The sequence below is a fragment of the Strigops habroptila genome, chromosome 19 (assembly GCF_004027225.2).
Source record: "Strigops habroptila isolate Jane chromosome 19, bStrHab1.2.pri, whole genome shotgun sequence".
NCBI lineage: Eukaryota > Metazoa > Chordata > Aves > Psittaciformes > Psittacidae > Strigops > Strigops habroptila.
The window spans coordinates 2,597,433-2,619,089 of NC_044295.2; the positions used below are offsets into that span (position 1 = coordinate 2,597,433).

A 21,657-nucleotide genomic window follows, 5' to 3' on the forward strand; every position below is an offset into this window, starting at 1 on the left:
TGTGTAAGGGTGTGGGGTCTCTGGGAAGCAGAGTCTGAAGTTAAATCTGCAAGACCAAAGCTGTGCAAACTTCAGACTGGAAGGAGTGGGTGTGCTGCGAAGCTGCCAGCAGGATTAGCCCCATGGGGGAGCCCTCCTGCTGCTGACAGTGTGACGCCTCTCACCCACCACCACCGATTCCTGAGGCACTAACCCCCATCTGAGCACAGGGCAAGGGCTGGCCTCGGGAAAACACATGGAACATGCCATGGACAGGCCAGAGGCACAGCACACCTCACTGCAGCTGGCAGCTCCGCCAGAAACCAGCGGGTGTCTTGGTAGCACTGTGTGCTCCTGGCACTCACTTCACTCCATCCATGGAAAAAGCAATACAGTTGTTTATTGTTCTGAAAAGATCAACAGGAAAGAAAAAGAAGGGCTTTGGCAGGGAGGAATTTAGAATTCCACTAGTTAATATCATTGATAATAACAGCATATTCTAGCAGGTAGAGAGAAGGAGAACAGGAAAGGACTGCTGTACGGAAAGAGCTTCATTTCTCCGGGGAATTACTTTTAAACTTTTCCTTTTTCAGTGGTAGGAAGGACCACTGGATAACAATGTAGATGGACTGTAGCATTAAAATAGCTCACATTTCATTGGAGTTTCTGTAGGGCTACACATGTGCAAGGGAACAGCTCCATCCCAGGGAGTCACGTAAGAGACAAACAAGAACAGAAATCCCTCATCTCTGAACAAAGTCAAGAGATGCACGGGGCGGTGATGCTGAAGGGTGATGGGCAATGGATGAGGAAGGCACAGACAGAGTTCCTGATGAAACTCATGGGAGTAGCACTCTTCTTACCAAGACCTCGCTTGACTCATTTGTGGTAGAACAATTAATCACCAGTAATTTTTTCTGAGGCTGTCCTCTCCCTCTTGTGTGACTAAAGACACATCCAGCAATGGCATCCTAGCTTCTTCAAAGAACACTGACTGCTTTTGGTTCCTTTGCCAATGCGAAGTATCTGTTTGTGGCTCTGCATCCAATTTCTCCAGTGAGTAAACGGCACTTGTGGAATGGTGTAACCCAGCCGCAGCTCAGCCCCGCGCAGCCGCTCACTCCCCGCACAGGGCTGGGGAGAGAATCAGGAGGGGAAATATAAGAAAACTCCTGGGTTGAGATAAAGGCAGTTCCACAGAGTAAAACAAGGAATTCTTTCAGCACTTCCCATCAGCAGGCGGGTATTCAGCCATCTCCAGGACAGGACATCCCCAGGACATCTCCATCACACATAATGGTTACTTGGGAAGACAAGCACCATCGCTCTGAATGTCCCCCCTTCCTGCTTCTCCCCCAGCTTTATATGCTGAGCATGATGCCCTATGGTCTGGAAGATCCTTTGGGTCAGTCGGGGTCAGCTGTCCTGGCTGTACCCCTTCCCAGCTCCCTGTGCCCCCCAGCCCACCCACTGGTGGGGTGAGGCCTTGATGCTGTGTAAGCACTGCTCAGCAGTAACCAAAACATCAAGGCTGTTTCCAGCACACATCCAAAACACAGCCCATGCCAGCTGCTGTGAAGGAAATTAACTCTCTCCCAGCCAAGCCCAGCCCTTGGAAAGGCTTCATAACGCTGTCACTACAAACAAACTCCTCATTTACAGATGTTCCTAGGGCGCATTATGAGCAAAAAGTCTTGCAGGGGCAGGTATGATTTCAAAGCTCTAACACTCTCCTCAAACGGCTGAGGAGCCTCTATCCCTCTACATCAGAAAACCTCTGACTTTTTCTGTCGTTGCAGGGATTACGACTGTTGATGGCACCTTGGGAGACTTGCCTCTGGCTTGGGAAGTCAACTGGCATGTCCAAATGGACTGACAAGAGCCATCTCAGACCAACGAGCTGTGTCCACAGGATGGGGGACCAAAAATGCATAGGAGACATGGCAATACCTACGAGTTACAGAATAGAAAGTCTAAGTCTATGTGATAGAGTTACAGCAGTTAGCATAGTTAGATCAGCTATTCAAAGAAGAGATGGACAGAGGGACAAAGGGACAGAGACAGAGAACAGGCAGGACACTGCTGATGGTACAAAATGACAGCACTGGGAAATGCTTGAAATTGTTGGGTCAGATGCTATGATGCAACACTACCAAGAAGCAGATATAAAATCAACACCTCTGGCATTAACGCCAATCAGCAATAAGCATCTCATAGGGAAGAAGAAAGGTGCATTTCAACAATCTAATGAGGAAAATATGACTAAGGAATCACACCCTGTGAGAAAATAATTAGTATTTTTTAATAATGATGACTCAGGCTCAATAACACATGCAAAGCAACTGGTTCTGACGGGCAGGTCGGCAGAGAGCTACCAACAGAAGAACAATCTGAACTATAAAGATCAAAGCTTTACATTATCTTCAGCATATCTATGAAAATGGGGGGGGGGGTATCAAGGAGGAGGGTAAATGGCTTTCCACGAGTCTTCAGTCAGCCACAACATGCATCACAGATCTCATAATCCTTGTGGCTAAGAGAGGGAATGTTGCTCTGGCCACAACTGCAAACTCTGTGTAAGTGAGATCGTAAATGCAAAATTGCTAGCGAAATCAGCTAGGAATATTGAGGTGAAGTTCCATCAAAGGCTAACTGCCACCTGAAGATGCCCCTTGTCTTAAGAGGCTTAAAATTTATGTTTTCCAGAAGTTCTAGTGTTAGAGAGACAAGAGAGAGGGTGAGGGGATCCAAAGCGTCCTCAGGGCTGCCTCTGATACATGAGGATAAAATCCCTACCATCAGTGGATCAGTCAATCTTAAAACTGTTTCTCTTTTCCATCCAAAGCTCCCGCAATGGAGTCACCTCCCAGACCCTTTTGCCTCCCACAGATAAAAAGCTCCCCTTAGTTTCCAGCTAAAATACACTCCAATCCAGATGGTGCCTTTCCTATGCGGGCATCAGGGTTGTCCTTTATCTTAAAGAGCCCCAGTATCTCCTTCCTTGAGAGCAAGCTGATAAACATCTGAGCCTCCACTTTGCTAATTGGAAAAGCTGAATTCTTTTGCTCTCCTCTCCCAGGACAGAGTCAGTGATGCCTTATCCATCCTACACATCTATTTCGGTGTAAAATAATCTGTGAGTGAGGGGAAATTTGCACAAATCACCCCTTCAAAACTCCATCATTGCACGTCCATCACTGTGTGAGACATAGGATTAATTCCTGGAAGTGATGCTACCAGAGTTTGGTGACAACAGAAATATCATTGCTTCTACAGAGGTTATTCCATCGAGATTTACCACGAAGCATTCTGAATGGCAGCACCAAGGGTCAGCTTTCTTTATAAAGAAGGACCTATCATAGAGATTCCATTTCCAAAAGGGTCAGTCACTGGCAGTTCTGGAGGCAAAATGGAACAAGACTCACTCTCAGGGTGCCTGAGTTCATATTTCTTCAACTCTGAAATTAAAACAGAGCAACTAGGTGGTGCTTTCACCACCTGCTTGCGGACAAAAAATGTCTCCAAAGAACAAAGAAGAACCATTAAAATAAGTCTCTCTCACTAAGTAGCCAGCAACACACTATCTGAAACAAAATCTAACACACAGCCACCCACCTGAAATTATAGTGCGTACTTTAGGTGAATCAGCACACAGACACAATACCTCTGGGGAGGGCTGTCCCAAGCCCTAAAAGAAATTCCCCTTAGCACATCACTTTTGGCATGAGCACTGGGGCTGGCAAACCTCCTGGGAAGCTGGGCTGCCTTCAGGTGACACCCACCCAGCAGGGTATAAATGCCCTCAGCAAGGACAGAGCCTGCAGACGGAGTGCCTCCATCAACCTTGCAGCGCCCTTTGCATTTCGGCTGGATCTCTGATTCCTTCCACCATGAGCTGCAGCATCAAGAGAACATCCAGCACCTCGTACCGCAGCGGCGGAGGTGGCGGGGCCTGTGGTGGCGGGAGCGGCAGGGGCTCCTCCGTCTCCTGCAGGCGCTACGCCTCCTCCGTCATCGGCGGGGGCAGCTATGGGGGGGGAGCGTGCGGCGCTGCCTACAGCGGGGGCATGAGTGCGGGCAGCCTCTCTGGGGGCTTTGGGGGTTGCATGGGAGGAGGCTTTGGTGGCGGCTTTGGGGGAGGCTTTGGTGCCGGGGGGGACCTCCTGCTCAGCGGCAATGAGAAGGTCACCATGCAAAACCTCAATGACCGCCTGGCCACCTACCTGGACAAGGTGCGAAGGCTGGAGGAAGAAAATGCTCAGCTGGAGCACCACATCCGCGAGTGGTACAGGAAACAAGCTCCCAGCGTTTCAAAGGACTACAGCTCCTACTACCAGACCATCGAACAACTCCAGAACCAGGTAGGACAGCCCCAGCTACCAGCTGGATGGACGAAGGCCTGCCCTTACAATTAGCTTTGTTTTTAAATGAGACACATTACAGAGTCAGGGACAGAGTACAGTTCCTTATACACTCAGAGTGCAGAAGCCCAGAATGTTGGGGATCTCCCAGCACAGAAGTCCTTCTGTTCTTTCCCCCATCAAAATATTCTTTCATGAGAATGTTTGGGGAAGACAAACTCTTGCACACACCAGTTCTTGTGCCATGGCACAGCTTTCTGTGGCGCTTGCACTACTGCAGGAAGCAATTCCAAGACCCTCAACAATGCCCTACCAAAGCTTTGGGTCTTCTTTCTTCTTCTCCTGGATGCCTGGAACACAGAAAGACTTCTCTCCACCTTCCCCTTTTGCAGATCATTGCTGCCACTGTGGACAATAACAAATTAGTTCTGGACATCGATAACAGCAAGATGACAGCTGACGACTTCCGGATGAAGTGAGTACCTCTCCGGAACCTGGCATGTCTTTCATTTCATGAATCTTAAGGGATTCCAGAATGCAGGTCATGACACCCTGTCCCAAGTGGTGTGATCAAGCCTACACACTGTAATGAAATGAATGTGTAATGCTCCTTTTTTCTTTTGTGCAGGTATGAGAATGAGTTGGTCATCCGTCAGACTGTGGAGGCTGACATCAATGGCTTGAGAAACATCCTGGATGATCTCACTCGCACTCGGTCTTCCCTGGAATCTGAGCTCGAGTCCCTGAAGGATGAGCTGATTGCTCTTAAGAGAAACCATGAGGAGGTACGATTCAATGACAAATAGTGTGTCCAAGACATAGTCCTGTGATTCTTCAGGGTTCCCAAAGTCACATATCAAGGCAATTCAGCCTAATCTCATGTCACTGTCATTCCTTTGTGCCTTCACACTGCTCTGCCCACAGTCCCCAACACGAGCAATGACCTGCGCTCTTTGCTTCTCTCTTTGCACTCTCTGCAGGAGATGAGGCAGCTGCAGTCCCAGACGGGAGGTGACGTGAGCGTGGAGGTCAATGCTGCCCCTGGCCAAGACCTGACAAAGATACTGAATGACCTGAGGAACGAATACGAGCAGATCATCGAGAAGAACCGCAGAGAGGTGGAGCAGTGGTATGAAGTCAAGGTACGAAACAATCACTCTGCTCCCATGATGGAGCGTGGACGTCGCTTCAGTGTAGGTAGCAATGACTAGGGCAAAGGTGGGTGGAACGTCAGGATCTATGGAGCAATGAGTCGGCTGTCTCCATGAGGACACGCTGAAAGGGAGAGGCTCCCTGGCTGTCTTGCCTCTCAGTCAGCCAACCCGCTCCCTGAAGGGACTTTCTCATCCAGAAAGTGTGTTTGGGGTTTGTCTCCTCCAGATTGAAGAAGTCAACCGTCAGGTCACTTCTAGCAGCCAGGACATCCAGACAAGCAGCCACCAGCTCACTGAGCTGAGGCGCGACATGCAGAACCTGGAGATCGAGCTGCAGGCGCAGCTCAGCACGGTACGTGGGGCAGGATGGCTGAGGGCCCTTCCCTCCTTGCGCCGGGCAGCGGGAGAGCTCTGCTCCTCAACTCCTGCATTCCCACTTCTAGAAAGGCTCTCTGGAAAACTCCTTGGCAGAAACCGAATCTCGCTACGGCTGCCTGCTGCAACAGATCCAAGGGCAGATCAACTCTGTAGAGGAGGAGCTGGCCAGCATCCGCTGTGAGATGGAGAGTCAGAACCAGGAGTACAAGATGCTCCTGGGCATCAAGACCCGCCTGGAGCAGGAGATAGCTCAGTACCGGGCTCTGCTGCAGGAGGGACAGCAGGACATGGTGTATGTATTCTGTTTGCAAATAAGGGCATAAATCCTACTACTACCTTTTCTCTATTGGGACTCACAGAAAACAGAGCAGAATTTTACCAGTCTGTAGTTGAAACCTAACTACGACAGATATTTTCACAGCATCTGCACTGACATGTGTATATCAGAAACTTAATAAGCACATCAAATACAGAGGAAAACGCAGAGCACATAGTTACTGACATGTTCAGTTAACCTGTTCCTTTTGGCCTGTTCTGTGCAGAGTGATTCCATCAGAGGAAAACCAAACTGTCCTGTACTGCCTTCTATAAGCAGATGGGCAAGCACATCTGGGCTCTGAGAGGATAAGAATTCTGCCTCTACAGCCTTTTGTTATTTCTGCTTCTACCACTTTCTAGGAAAATAGAGCTGAAGGGAACAAAATATACAATATACAGAAATATTTGCAAGGTCCAGGAAAAGCCAAGCTGTTACCTGAACATCAGATCACAGCAGCTCTTTATGAATGTGTTTATCATTCCCTTCATTAAAACTCCTTTCCTTGTACAGAACATCTCAAGGAGCTCTCCAAGGAGGGGGAATGTCCTCCCACACTTATTCTTCTACTTCCTACTCTCATGGGCAATCTGGTGACAAGGCAGGTAAGAAACTTGTTCCAAAGAGGATCCTAATTTATCCTGTCTCTGTGGCTTTCATATTTTGTGGTTCATCTCTTTTCCTGTTGATACTATCCCTTTTGCAATCACAATGGGGATTAAAGCATTCACAATCAAATATCTTGATTTCAAGGTGTCTTAGCTGCAGTTACTCAAACAGGCTAAGCTCCTTTCCCAGGGTTTTGCTAACAGAGATGGACATTTAAATATTGGATACATTTGAAATGTCAGTGCTGCAAGAGACTCTTGATTTCCCCATGAGAGCAATGCTTTCTTCTTTCATTTCATAGGGCAGCCAAGAGTGTGTTAAGACACCACCGATGTGCTGGTCTTCCCTGATTGAAGAAGCCACCAGAGCACCAGACAGAGCAGCACTGCGCCCCTGCCTCGGACACACACTGCCCTGCATGTGTTATCCATGAAGTCAAGATGAATCCTTTCTAGAACTCTCCTAAAATTATCTACATTTTCCTTTTATACTGTTCTTTATGTGCAGTCACCGTACGTACATGCACTTCTCTGCAGTGCAGCTGGTGATCTACTTTCTGCCTTTAATAAAACTTTACTTTCCTGCAATGCAAAGAAAACTGTGTCTAACAATCTCTTTGGTATATTCATATTGTACTTAAATGAGATATATCTTCATGGAGAAATTAAGGCTGGGTGTATACGCAAGATGGTCCCAAAGAAATGTGTGTATCCTAACTCAATCAGATGATGTCCGGATAAAAAGATCAGAGAGGAACGAACACATCCACGTTAAACTCAAGAGTGACACCTGTAGGAAGAACAAGGGATGGGTGAAACCCCTTTTCAGAGCATGCATCGCAAGGGCTGTGCAAGTACCTGATCTGCCAGTTCAGCTGCTGATTTGAAACAATGAGGAAAAATTAACTCCAACATTTCATGCAAATTTTGTCAAATCAAAACCATTTTCACTTGGGTCACTGAAAGAGAAATCAATCCTCTGCTGGCAGCTTCCAGACGAGGGCTCTACCTAAACTTGTTCAATAAAAGCAAAAGATTTGTTCAGGAAATGGGTGATGAGTGTGAAAAATAAGTTCTCCTTATAACACAAAGTTCCATTGTTAGGATTATTCCTCCTGACATGTTGGGTCATCTGGGCTCAAGTCCTTTATCTGCTGATTCAAAACAAAGGAATTGTGTTCTCTTATATCCTAAGCCAGTATTCCCAGTTCCATGGTTCTAGTTTTCTGGAGGGATGGCTGGAGGATGGCAGGGTAGAGGCAAGGCTCAACCATTCCTACTAAATCTGCTCCCCTTCCTGTAACACACTGACATTCTTTGGGCTCAACAAATGAAACTGAAGACAAATGGGTGCAATATTTCACTCAAACCCCACAAATCCGTGTTTCACCCTTTGATCTGCAGTGGCAGAAAGCAGCTGAATAGGACCCACCACCTCTGGGCGAGTGACTCAGCTGCCCAGGAACGCAGGGTGGGTCTCACAACCTTCACTGTTCCCTGAGCAGCACATCAAGCAATTTTTTATTCTGCCAAATAGCTTTTCACTTGCCCATTGGTTTGCAAACAGGTTCAGGTCAGGGAGAATATCACCTTCTTGGATAATTTATTTAAAAATGCATCAAACACTCTACATGTTACAATCCAAAGCCGAATTGTCAGCACAGCAGTAAAGAGAGATGAGTCAGAGAAACTATTTCCCTAGAAAACAAAGGAGATTTGTAAAGTCAAAGCAAAAATGCCTCTCCCGTGAGTCACAGCAGGACTCGTGCTCTGGCCAAGCTAACAGAGGCTCATGTTTTGCTTTATGCTCCATGTTACTTCTCGTATCAACCAGTGCTGACTACCTCAAAAACAAGGCCTAAACCTCAGCATTAGCAATCTAGAACAGACTGTGGGATGAAACACCTTCTCTGACCATGGCTGGTCATCCAGAAAGAATATTTCTGATCCCAGAAAGGAGCTGGGCTGAGGCGAGCCAAGCTGAGCACACCAGCCTCTGCCTTTCCTTTGGCTTTACTTGGTGGAGTTAGTAGGCAGGACTTAGCAGGGCACAATCTGCCCACTGTAATATCAAATCCCATCAAAACAAGACAGGGTGAGCTGGAATCAGTCTACACTGGCAGCATCAATAGCAGGGAATGCAGTTCTGCTCCCCTGACTAACCCCGCAGCAGAACATGGTACGAGTGACTCCTCTGAGTCAGCCACACAGCGTGGCAGTTCCCACAGCATCCTCTAGTGACACATACAGAAAACATACCACAGGATTTGGGACAGAAACTGTTCAAAACAGTCTCAAAGTTAAATTCAGGCCTCAGACCTGGGAAGCGGTTGGGCCAAGGCAAGAACAGCTCAAATAATAACAAAATTGATATGTTTTGAACAGGGGTAACATTGTGATACCAGAGGGGGTAATAAACCAAATAGACACTAAAAGGTTAGAAATTAATTCATTACTACGCACAGGGAAAAGAAAAAGGAAATACACGTTTCACATAATTCTCCCTGAAGGTCCTGAGTTAATTCCACATGAAATCAGCAAATTCAGATTCAGTCCAAACCTCCTGGATTGTCCTTTCATGTGCCGAGTTAGCATTGAATTTGCTTTGTCTCTATTTGTAACTCATTTAGCAGCAACAGGGCCAGGAGCCTGGCGAGGAGCAGGGGTTTGTTAAGGATGACGTTGAATTAAATGCTTCTGTGTTTACAAAGGAGACCTGTAGGGGGGACTGTGGAGATACCGACACTTGGTGCTGTTACGACTGCCAAAGGTTTTGTGCATTATAATCTATGGGTGCGCCGAGTTTCTTAATTCTGGAAATTAATCATCTCCACCTGTGCAGTGCAACATTTTCAGGAGGTTTGCTGAAGATGAGAGGGGGAAATAAAGAAGAAAACAAACCAAGAACCTGAAATGAGTGAACTGAATTCTCTGAGGGGCCCTGCAGGACCTAGTCCCACGGGAATGCTCCTTGTTTCCAAAGGCTGACAGGCACAGCAGCCCTTTGCTCCTGGGTCTCGCAGCTTTGTCTCTTGCACTCCTGGCTCCAAGGACACGGTACCCCAGGGCACAGCCTGGCCAGGCCCTTCCACTCCACTCAGCCCACGCAGGGCAGGGTCGCCCCTGCACCTCCTGCCTCAAGAGATGAAAACAGAATCTCATTGATCGGGCCTCTGGTAAAAAATCAGGTGAAAGGAAGTTACTTCTGCGATATTGCTCACATTTACCAGCCTACTGTCATCATGAAAATAGCAGCAGGCAAGTTAAGCAAGTACAAAACTTCCTGTAGGAAAATCCTTTCTGCGTTCCAAGTGAGACATTTCTGTGAAGTTTCATGTAATACAAAACACCCCAACAAACCTCTGAATTTCTTAAGTATTGTCAGTCTATGACAGACGTCAAGAGTAAATGCTCTCTGATGGCTGTTACAGTGAACGTGCAGTTCCAAGTGTGCTGGGGCTGACTGCCACAACTGGTTTAGTGCTGCCTAAAGAGAAGTTTATGGAGGCTGCAATTACTCCTAATGAGCCACATTTAGGAGCCCACGCTCGGAGCTGCCGTGCGAAGCCTGGCTCCAGGGAACACCTTTCCCCTGGCACACGCTCCGGTGCTCTCCCAGTCCCGGCAGCCGGAGCCAGGCTGCGGATCAAAGGCGCTCACAGCCTTATTCATACAAGGTTTCCACTGTGAGTTTAGTTCTTTCCCACAACCCCATGTCAGACTGCCAAAAGTTACAGCAGTACCAGAAAGTTCGTTGTGATTTCACACAAACAAAAAGATTTTAAACAAATACTGATGATTCCTTTCTGTTGAAAATGCTCTTAGGAATCATGTCAGCAGAATCTGAGAGGTTTTATTAGTTATTAAAGATGAACCCATCAGAAAAGAGTGAAAAGTCACTAAGCAGGTATTCCAATCAGCTTGATTTGGGGGTGGTGGGCTGCCCTAAACATCTAGACAACCGGCGCAGACCTTACTTTTTGCTTAAAGAAAGATTTAAAGTTGAATCCAAGTGTTTGAGGCTGGTGGAAAAGCACAGGTCTCAGTGCCACGGCTGCCCAGGAAGGGAACGCACCTGAAACACGCAGACTGTGACACTGCCTGTAAACTACTCCTGATTGAAAATACAGCAGACTGCTCAGAGAAGTTAGAAATCCCCCTTCCTGTCCCCCGGGGTGTGCAGCACCCAGGGCTGCTGAACATGTTTCCTGTGAGCTGACAGTCGCCATGAGAGCAAGCTGGTTTAAAAACACCCCCCTGGCAGTAGCTCCTCGAACCAGTGGCTCCAGGACTTGCCCTCATAGAGCAACAGAACTGGATTTTCTCACTGAACCTAACAGAGATCTGGAGACTCTGAGAATTTCTCTCAAGCAAAAGCCAGTCTGAAACCACTGCAGGATCAGCAGAGCCCCAGCCTAGCTGAGAGGATCCGTCAGCAGGGTACAAAGAGCTCCTCATTCTCTAATTTGATCCAGCAGATATTTAATGCTCACACAGCAAAATCTCTCCCCTTACTGGAAGCTGTGGATTGTCGCCGTGATCAGAATATATTCTCATAAAATTATTACCAGAAATAATAACATATGGTTATATGAATACAAATCTATGCAAATATATGAGCCCATAACCATAGATATAAATAATAAAAACACAAAAGTGCTCTCCAAATGTTTTACAGGCACAAACAGAATAAAGCAGCTCATCTCTCTGTGTATGAATCCCACCTGCTCTGTCTTTCTATAAAGTCTGGGATTATATTTTGTTTAGTAGGAATTTTCCATGTGGCCTATGGGAAACCCCCCCCGGGCCCCTCCTGCACATGAATCAGGCAGCGCTGCAGCTGGCCCGGCCAGCATCCAACACGGACTTGCTTCCTCTGAAGCCAGGGACAGGTTCAGTCTATTTGCTTTTGGCACTGCCTGTTGAGCTGCCTGCAGAAACCTGACTTTTGGAACCCGGCCTCTCGGCAGTTAGACCTTGGACTCAATAATAGTTTCCAGCCCCATCATACCCTGCTGAGATTTACCAGCCAGATAAGAGCATAAAGGAAGTGTAAAAATACAGCCAGTGACTTATCTTTCATTCGTCAGAGCTTGGTGTCTTAACTGATCCTTTCTTCCCACACCAGTTTTAATCCTGCTAGAAGAAAATCTATTTCCTTTCTTATCTCAGGTACTTCACTCCCTGATGTGCACTCGAATTATAGTTCTGGATTGAGAGGGAAGTCAAGAATTTAAAGGTATTTCTGTTTCTAGGGAAACAAAGACAATACTGAGGTATTGCAAAAGCACACACCACGTCCAGCTTCAAGGAGTTGCGAAGTATTTACATTGCTCTCAGTTATTGAAGTGATTGAGTTCTTCATGATCTGTTCCGTGTTTTTCTCATACTGATCTATTCAAACACTATATAAATGACAAGCACTGAGAAATTAAATCATAGTCCCAATACCACTGAAAAAGCTGTGGCTGAACAGGAATCCATCTCTTTCCAGTTCAGCTCAAATCCTTGTTTCTTTTCTGCCAGGAAAGAACCACTCCCCTGGATAAAAGGGAGTTGTCCTGGGTCTTACTCTTGGAATTTCTTTAAAACTGAACCCTTCCAGGACCTCACTTCTCACCCCTTTCACTGCAGAAACGGGGCACCTCTTCACCAAATCACATTCCCTCTGCTTTGCAAAACTAGTAGTTTCCCTTACTACTAGTAAGGGAACAGTGCTGCTCCCTGCCCCTGCACCCCCTCCTTCCAACTGCTCCCAGCCAGGTGCATGTGCTGGGACCTGCCTCGCAGCACATCAACACTCTTGTCTTTGGATCTGCTGGCACATCCAGTGAAAAGATGGCAACGTGAGGCTTGTGAGGATTAAGAAAAGATTAATGATGGGATATAAAAGCAAGAAAGCCAAGAATTGTAGCTTCGGCTGACACTCAACACCGTTATTTTAGTCCCAGCTGCAGAGGAGTTCTTGTTATTGGTTCTGCCCACGACGAGGTTGAAAGAAAAAACAGAAAGTTTTGTGTTTGAATTAAGTGATTCAAAGGTTTCATGGCCATGGTGTTCAGGAGGAGAGCAAAGCGTGCAAAGCTGGGGTTTTAAGAGGGCAAATGACATGATCAGCAGGGTGGGACAGCCAAAGCTTTCATGAGCAAGAGAAGAGATGAAGACTGAGGATGTGCACACAGAAGAGTCCAGAAGCCCATTTTCACTGATGGAAGCAGATGTAGAAAGAATGAATTCCCAGAAGGGACAAACACTTGAGGATTTACAAGGTGAATTCAGAATGATAACCTGGCTTTGCTCATTCGTCCACAGAGGCATCTGTGGAATCTCAGGCACCGATAAAGTAGGTTAGAATGTTCATAGAGTTCATTTCATTGTAAGTGCATTGGCAATCCCTGGAAGCAAATTCAGCAGGATGTCAGAAGAGCGAAGTATATGCCAGTGTCACTCAAGGACAATAAAAAATGGTTTTCAGGACAATGAATAAAAAGACCCTGAAACAATGTGAACACTCTGACAGAGCAGGAGTGACAAGTAACACAGAGCAGGCAAAGGAGAAGCAGAACCAGGCCTCAGGCAGGAGCTTGGCTGTGGGCTGCTTCTACCAGCCTTCTGGATGACTTTACCTTAAAAAAATGTGTCTCTCTCCTTCACGTGTTTATCTCCCTCAGATAAGAGGCAGATAAAGGAAATTCCCTCTGTTAGCCATTCCTTTTATTTTCTTTAGGGAAAAGTTGACCCTGTAATAAATTAGGTTTATTGTAGTGGCAGAAAAGAAGACCTACGTGCAATGATAAAAGCACATTCTTTCTTAAGCAAATACTTTGCCACACTAAAGGCTTTTCCAAGCTTTTAAGTTGATGTTATCGCCTTCAGAGAGTCCCAACCAAATCAAGCACATGCAGCCACTGAGGTAAAAGACAGATGGAAAGTTAAAAGAAAACCAAAAGCTTTCTGGAAACTTAGGATGCAGTTTTAGTGAAAATGCTGCTTGAGAGACTGATTTGATACTGGAAGCTTATGATGCATTTGGTGGTATAAATAAGATTCAATAGTTACTCCATCTGACAGTGTCTCCCAAGCTGCTCCTCTCCTGACACTTCCAGGTGTACTTCCAAGCTTCCATGAAGAATTACAGTTCAGGTTGGGGGAATTTTCTCCCCGTGTGTTGAAGCAAACCCAACCTGCTGGCAGCACGTTGTCGGTGTTCTCACAGCGCAGCCTGTTGCTGCTTCACTCAGGTGGTGTCAGAGGGAATGCGGAGCACTTCCAGATCCCAGCTGTCATGAACTGGATCATAAAATATTATGAAGCATCATACATGTGCATTTTATTTTACAAAAGCCAAAATACACTACTTAGAGGTCCTGATATGGGAGTCGAGGCAGGAGTACCAAGAGGGAAGGATGTTCCTCTCTCCTTGCAGCAGGAGAGGAAACAAACTACACTGGTATCTGTTCTTTAAGCTTCGTGCATATCTGTTCAGTGAAGAAAAGCACATGGTATATTCTAACTGTGGATTTAATGTTTAACAATGAAATACCTGTTCTTCTGAAGCTCTCCTTCTGTCTGCAGGCAGACTGTAACGTTCTGCTGCTATCATTCCACCTATGCACAGGACTTGGAACGGTTACCTGCTGGGCTGGTTTTTCCTACCCAGGGCTGAAGAAGACATTCACATCTACAGGAAACCCGAATGGCAGACCGAAGGGTTCCTGTACACCTTAGGAAAGGCTGTACAGCCTCTGCAGAAAGAAAAGCACTGGGTTGTGCTGTGCCCAGGCTGCACAGCCCAGTGGAGCTTGGTTTACACACTGTATTTGTATGTATCAAGTACTACATTGTGTGCCTGAGCCATTGCACAATTCGTCTTCCTGCTCCAGCCTCAGAATTAGATAAAGACCAAGGGGGCCGGTGAGCAGGTGCCTTGGCCAGCTTCCAGCCTGTGTATTTGTTCTTTTACCCTCCCTGTATTTGCCCTGCAGTTGGACATTTCTCTCTGTACGCAATGAGCACAGCACTAATGGGTGGTGTAGAAGGGCCCCCACAGAGAGTACCCATTTCATTTGGCTTATCTTTAATTCCTTCTGTTGGTATTAAATGGATTTCTCATTGAAACATCACTTCATGCATCAGTGCCCGAAAGTTCCGTTTCGTGGGAACACTTGTTGGTAGCAGAATTTCTGCTGGTTCTGGTGGCTCCCTGAAAGCTGCACGTGCTGGTAGGGCAGCTTACTTTCTCCTTCTTCAAAGAGGTCCTCTGAGGAAAACCAGGCTCCTTCAGACCAGGCATGTTCTCTGTCAGCCCCCTTCTTCTACTGTCAGCCCAAAAGGAACAAAAAGCGAAAAAGAAACAGTGAAAATGTTACTTCTGAAAGAGTTTTTCTGAAGGGAAGTAAGGAAAACAGAGGGGTGGGAACACACATGTTGTTCAGCATTTGGGCTCCTTTCAAGCTCTGTTATCAGTCTAACGATTACTAACTCCCTCTGTAATAAAACTCTTTCCTGAGAACACATGAAGAAAGCCTTTGTGTGCCCTGGCTGTGGGTAGGCGCTGGCTGCAGCAGGGCCGGGCACTCCAGCCCTTTGTCTCCATGTGGCTAAACTGTAACTAGACTGAAGAATGCTCCCCGCGGGGGGGGGGGGGGGGGGGGGGGGGGGGCTGCTCTGAATCCCACCTTCTGCCTCAAGAGGCAGTGGTCAGGGGGAGGGAATCAGCACCTGTATGTGAAGGTATTTGGGAAAGAAACAGCCCACTGTGCTGCTGCTGACCAATGAGAGGGATTGCCGTGCTCGCAGAAGGCTTAAGGCTGATAAATTCCATGGGTCTCAGATAACACATTCTGGAGACAACTCCCATTGTAGAAGGCATAAAAGAGCTGGGGTGGGGGAGCAGAGACACTCTTGCTGCAGGATCACCAACTGTGGGAGCTGAGGCTTCGGTCAGGTCCTTGCTGTTTCTTACCATGGCCAGTTACAGCTTCAGGCAATATTCCTCGTCGGTGGCAGGGGGACCCGGCATCTCCTCAGCCCAGTTGGGAGGCTCCTTCAGGGCTCCCAGCATCCACGGGGGCTCTGGTGGCCGGGGGGTGTCTGTCTCTTCCGCTAGGTTTGTCTCTTCTGGCCTAGGAAGCAGCTTGGGAGGGGGATATGGAAGTAGTTTCAGCAGCAGCTTTAGTGGTGGGTTTGGTGGAGGTCTGGGTGGTGTGGACAGCCTCCTCTCAGGCAATGAAAAGGCAACTATGCAGAGCCTGAACGAGCGCCTCGCATCCTACCTGGAGAAGGTGCGAGCACTGGAAGAGGCGAACTCAGATCTTGAAACTAAAATCCGAGACTGGTACCAAAAGCAAGGCCCAGGCCCAGCTCGGGACTACAGTGCTTACTACAACACTATTGAAGACCTTCGAGAGAAGGTAGGTGCTAATACTTATTTCAAATCCTCTTAGATTTGCACTTAAGAGGGAAGCATAAAAACCCAGCCAGAACACCCAGAAGGCATTGCAGTGTCTGGAAAGGAGAGGGAGATGAAATGAGTATGCAGGGATTGGGCAGGGAAAGGAAATTACCAGCACGGAATTACCTACTCTTCAAGTATTAGCCAAGAGGATGTGCAAAGTAGTCAGTCTGAGATGACTTAATACTTAATTCTCTGATAGAAGCAGCTATATATTTATATATACACACACATATACACACTTGCTGGTCATCTGCACGTATATGACCAGTGACCATATATATTCTGATACATATGGTATGAATATATATATGACCATATATGTATGACCATATATATTCTGATAAATATAAAGAGTCAAACAGTGACAGCAACCTGCCTACCTCTGTAAGCTGCTACATGCCACACAGCTTGAAGAACCTGAGGCACACAAACGCTGCTTTAACAGGAACAATACAAATCAGTGAAGTAGTTGTGTAAATGTGGAGATAGCGGCTCAAGATTTCATCATCACAGATTTATTTTTCTTTCACACTTCATTTCCTTAAGCTTGGAACTGAAGTATTGCAGTATGGGTGCTGAAACATTTGGCTTATGGAAGAAGGCAGCAGCAGACATGCAGTAATCAATCCCACATCTACATGCAGGATTTGCCCCAACAGCTCATGGGAACCTGATAACAGATTACTTTGAGGTGATGCACACCCTGGAAAACAGAGGTAGCAGCTGATTAAACTATATAAATAAATGAACGAAAACTGGAGGTTCAGTTTTCCCAGCTCAGCCTGGAGGTCATGACCACTCCCACACTTTCTCCTTGCTTCAACCATTCACATTCTTCACTGAACTCAAAACCCGAGCTCCCGGACAGGCAGAGCTGGCAACAAGATTTTCTCCTTTCGGTATTATTTTCCCTCTTGTCTTTTACTCCCCTTAGTTAGGGGAGAGAAAATGTTGCTCCTCGTGGTTTTGTGGGTGACCTTTTGAGTTTTAAAAGTGGCAGGTAAAACCAGACATGATTTCTAGATAAAAATTAACAGGGATTATCTCTAAGTAAACAAAATTTCCTATAGAGGCTTTCATGAGGCATTAGAAGAATCAATAAACACTGTCCTGGATACTCTAGGAAATAAAAACGCATTCAGAGACTGGACAAATGGAATATCACCCCATATGGTTTATGATACACATAAATGTCATTTATTTTAAAACCATACAGAGCTTGTAATCACTTCCCACTGCTAAGAAAACATGTCATGAGAACAGCTTCTGCCAGGAGGGGTCTGAAGGCCTGGCTGCCTTGCAGCTCTGCAGGGAACTGGTTTCTTGCTGCAGTCCTGCCCCCAGGCTCACCAAAGTCCTCTCCCTCTAAGACCTGTGCTACGTATTTGCTGCAGATCATTGATACTTCCCTACTGAGACCAAATGAAATACACTTTTATTTGGTGCAGCTGTAAGTGAACCAGGATGGTAACTCTTTTATCTTCACATCAGGGCAGACGATAACACACACAGTTGTTTCAGCCTCAGCAATGAACTCCCTTTATTTGTAGATCCTTGATGCCACTATCGACAACGCAAGGTTCGTCCTGCAGATTGACAATGCCAGGCTGGCTGCCGACGACTTCAAAACCAAGTGAGTCATTTCTCACAGGAAAAAACCTCTTGAGCAGGTGAAAACCCTTGTTGAGCCAAAGGGCAGTGGCTGTGAAAAGAGAAAGGAATGCCTATAAAACCTCTGTATGAACACTAGTTTGATCCTGTCCTTGGAAGTTCAGCCCTTTATGTATTTGCTTAAAGCACCATCTGCACCATGGAAGATTTTGTATTGTTTAAGATACATGGAGAAAAGTTTAATGCTGGGCAACATCACAAAGCCCACAAAGCCAGAACCATTTACAGTGAGTGATGTGTGTGATGGTGGGCTGGCTCAGTCAGCTCACCTGAGCAGCTTGGCTTTGCTTTGTCAAGGTTTGAGACGGAGCAGTCTCTGCGCATGAGCGTGGAGGCCGACATCAACGGCCTGCGCAGGGTCCTGGATGAGCTGACCCTGGCCAGAGCCGACCTGGAGCTGCAGATCGAGAACCTGAAGGAGGAGCTGGCCTACCTCAAGAAGAACCACGAGGAGGTAAGAAAAAGTTTGAAAGTGACATTAGAAAAGCAGCATGTTTAAATGGGGAGTCCCCCGGGATTGCCCTGGGCTCTCCAACAGTGAAGGAAAGATTTCTGTGTAGACTGGGAAACTAAAGATCCCCTTGCAAGTATTTAAGGGGAGTCAGTCAGAAAGAATGGAAGGTTCGTATGTTTTCAGTTTCTGATTGTACCCTCTTCTGTCTTCCTCTGCCATGCCCACACAGGAAATGAGTGCCCTGGGAGGGCAAATAGGTGGTGAAGTCAGTGTTGAACTGGACTCTGCTCCAGGCATTGACCTGTCCAAGATCCTGGCTGACATGAGAGACCAGTATGAAGTCATGGCTGAGAAGAACAGGAAGGATGCTGAGGCCTGGTTCCACAGCAAGGTATTAAAAACTCCCCACTGTACAAATACTAACCAAAATAACCCAGGGAACAAAACTGCTCTGAAAGCCGTAGGGCCTCTACTTGGAGGCCCCATATTCCTCCTGTAATGTCTTCCCTGTTTCAGACTGAGGAGCTGAACCGGGAAGTCGCTATCAACACTGAGCAACTGCAGAGCAGCCAGTCCGAAGTCACTGACCTGAGACGCACCCTCCAAGGGCTGGAGATAGAACTTCAGTCCCAGCTCAGCATGGTATGTTACAATTCACACTGCATGGGCATCTCCCCATCCCACCCCCCGGAACGGTACGTATTCCCCCCACTCCACGCAGTCCTGCATCTGGCTGCAACCTTTATGTGGTGTCCCTTCACCCCCCTGCACACAGAAAGCGGCTCTAGAGAGCACCCTGGCAGACACGGAGGGGCGTTACAGCGTGCAGCTCGCGCAGATCCAGGGCCTCATTGGCACCATTGAGGCGCAGCTGGCTGAGCTCCGAGCTGACATGGAGCGCCAGAACAGCGAGTACAAGATCCTCATGGATATCAAGACTCGACTCGAGCAAGAGATTGCTACTTATCGACAGCTCCTGGAAGGCCAGGAGTCCCAGTAAGTAACAGCTCACTGCAGAAAACCCTTCTGCTTAGCCCCATGCCACGGTGCTCCTTAGCCACAGCACCACAGGAAATACAACTTGAAACGCTCCTGGGGTTCTACAGTTTTTCTGGGCCATAGTGGAGCTAGAAATGTTACAATTCCCATTCATTGAGTTCCTCAAAGAACTGCTAAACAAAAAGGCAAACTGACAAGTAGCAGTAGAGGTTAAAAGCAACAGTTAAAGTGGAAACTCGTAATTGTCTGCTTGACATTCAGGAAACATAGTGCAGCCAGTAATGTTTTACAGAACAGAGGGATTAACACCAAGTTCCCATAAACTTCCCATTACCAGTTAAATAGCTCTTGCCTCAGAGTAATCCGTGTGGAAGAGGATACTCTGAAGGGAAGGCAGACAAGCCACTGCAGCCAGCCATGGAGTGGACCTCCCACATGGGAACCCTGTCACTGCCAGTTCCCATAAAGCCTCAAGGAGGAAAACATCTCATAGCCTGGAACAAAAAGAAGGAGTCGAAAGATTTTGATTTCCTCTATTCCTTCTTTTCCATAATTTTATTTTCCCACTGCAGTTGTTAAAAAATATGTTTCCTACAACAATTCCCTCTCCTGAGCTGAGAGGGAGAGCACGGAGATGACCATCCCTTCACTGTCTATATACAAAATGTGCCTGATTGATAGAGAATTTGCTTTCATGCAGCCTCATCCCAGGCTGTATTTGATGCGTTTCCTTTCAACTGTTCTCTCTCTGCTCTACAGGATGTTTGGCTCCTCTTCTGGAACTGCCGGTAAGAATTCCTGCTCTTTCAGGAAACCTTCACGTTGTACATTTATGGTAGTTGTGTTCACTACAGAGACTGCGCTGCTGCACTGATTTGTGTCACAAAAAAAGATCTGATAAGTAACAAATGATGACTCTGGGTAGAATTTAGCACATTTCAGTCCTTAAAAGATGTAACACATCCAAAAAAAATGTCAGATTATGCTGCAGAAAAGACCAAGTAAAGCTCAAAAGGGTTAATCATTCCCCCACATGAAAGGGTACAAGAAATTTAAGCTTGGCCAGCTCAGTGGAACTGTATGAACATGCAAGTCAAACTTGCCTTGAGCTTTTAAAGGTCTGCTGTATTGTAAATGTGATGTATGATTCAAATCGATGCTATGAAGAAGAAAGCTTCTGAGAGAAGGGAGTGAGAGATGAGACATAAACTAAGCTCAGTGCCCATTGCAGAGTGTGTGTTATGCTGAAGTAATCACTGTTCCTTCTCTCTATATTATTGTAGACAAAAAAGACAAGCTGGCAGACAGAAAACAGCTCTGAAATCCTCCAGATGTCACCCTCAAAGTGAAAAAAGCAGACACCACGAGGAAATCGAAACGGAATCACTCTGCACTGCTGGAAATTACTGTCTTAAAGCACAGAGAATTCTTGGCCACACTGAGTTTTGGTAGATTGATCATGTAGTGGTGATCAGTTTGTGATTTGGGTTAGCTTTTCAGTTCATTCTACATCTTTCATATACTGAATTGCTGTATCTACTCTAATAAAGATGATCTTCTGCAATCTTAGATTCTTTGGGGTTATTGTGGTATTATTCCTGAAGTTTGGCTTTCATCAGACAGTAAATAACCAGCCAGCCTCCCCAAGAGGCTAATGCTCACAGTGGCTGGAGCTCCATCTCCGATTTCTTCCAGGCCCTCTTGACCATGGGAACTCTGAATAGGGAGGAAATGGCATTCTCAGCCCCTCAGAGTGGGGGATACAGGAGTGAGCTCAGCTCCTACCGACACGGCTGTGCACTCTGCAGAGCAGCACTGAGATGTTCAGCCATTCTGGTAAGAGGCAAGAGCTGGGAGATGTTTTGTTAGGGGAAAATGTAAAGCTATTAAAATAGCTTGAAGATAACGCCTCCAGAAACAAACAGTGAGAAACAGCTGTGAGACTTCACCCACTTTCCGAGTTCACACAGAGGTAACAAACCTTTAGCATCACTTTTAGCCACCTTCATTCTCACACCACTGAGAGGATATTATCTCAGCTGAATTTCCAAATGTGATCACCTTTCGTAGAATCACGGAAACCCAGACTGGTTTGGGTTGGATTGGGCCTTAAAGCTCATCCAGCTCTGACCCCTGCCACGGGCAGGGACACCTTCCACTAGAGCAGGTTGCTCCAAGCCCCTGTGCCCAACCTGGCCTTGAACACTGCCAGGGATGGGGCAGCCACAGCTTCTCTGGGCACCCTGTGCCAGCGCCTCAGCACCCTCACAGGGAAGAGCT

General features: G+C 46.8%; 2 protein-coding genes across 2 annotated transcripts; both read left to right on the forward strand.

The window, feature by feature from the left end:
• The first annotated feature begins 3,869 nt into the window (after window positions 1-3,869).
• On the forward strand, window positions 3,870-9,518 carry LOC115617970 (keratin, type I cytoskeletal 16-like). The gene is made up of 8 exons (XM_030509063.1): window positions 3,870-4,340; window positions 4,733-4,815; window positions 4,969-5,125; window positions 5,321-5,482; window positions 5,721-5,846; window positions 5,938-6,164; window positions 6,702-6,793; window positions 9,508-9,518. The coding sequence occupies exons 1-8, from the start codon at window positions 3,870-3,872 to the stop codon at window positions 9,516-9,518; spliced, it is 1,329 nt and encodes a 442-aa protein (XP_030364923.1).
• Window positions 9,519-15,628: 6,110 nt separating this feature from the next.
• On the forward strand, window positions 15,629-20,946 carry LOC115617669 (keratin, type I cytoskeletal 19). The gene is made up of 8 exons (XM_030508484.1): window positions 15,629-16,209; window positions 17,804-17,886; window positions 18,222-18,378; window positions 18,608-18,769; window positions 18,895-19,020; window positions 19,154-19,374; window positions 20,137-20,165; window positions 20,661-20,946. The coding sequence occupies exons 1-8, from the start codon at window positions 15,763-15,765 to the stop codon at window positions 20,696-20,698; spliced, it is 1,263 nt and encodes a 420-aa protein (XP_030364344.1). The 5' UTR covers window positions 15,629-15,762; the 3' UTR covers window positions 20,699-20,946.
• The last annotated feature ends 711 nt before the right edge of the window (window positions 20,947-21,657 follow it).

Bases quoted from the DNA above. Each gene is read 5' to 3' on its own strand.
- LOC115617970 (XM_030509063.1), top strand. From the start codon at position 3,870: ATGAGCTGCAGCATCAAGAGAACATCCAGCACCTCGTACCGCAGCGGC. The intron at 5,483-5,720 runs GTACGAAACAAT...TGTCTCCTCCAG, and splicing joins AGCAGTGGTATGAAGTCAAG to ATTGAAGAAGTCAACCGTCA. The intron at 6,165-6,701 runs GTATGTATTCTG...TTCCTTGTACAG, and splicing joins GAGGGACAGCAGGACATGGT to AACATCTCAAGGAGCTCTCC.
- LOC115617669 (XM_030508484.1), top strand. From the start codon at position 15,763: ATGGCCAGTTACAGCTTCAGGCAATATTCCTCGTCGGTGGCAGGGGGA. The intron at 18,379-18,607 runs GTAAGAAAAAGT...ATGCCCACACAG, and splicing joins TCAAGAAGAACCACGAGGAG to GAAATGAGTGCCCTGGGAGG. The intron at 18,770-18,894 runs GTATTAAAAACT...TCCCTGTTTCAG, and splicing joins AGGCCTGGTTCCACAGCAAG to ACTGAGGAGCTGAACCGGGA.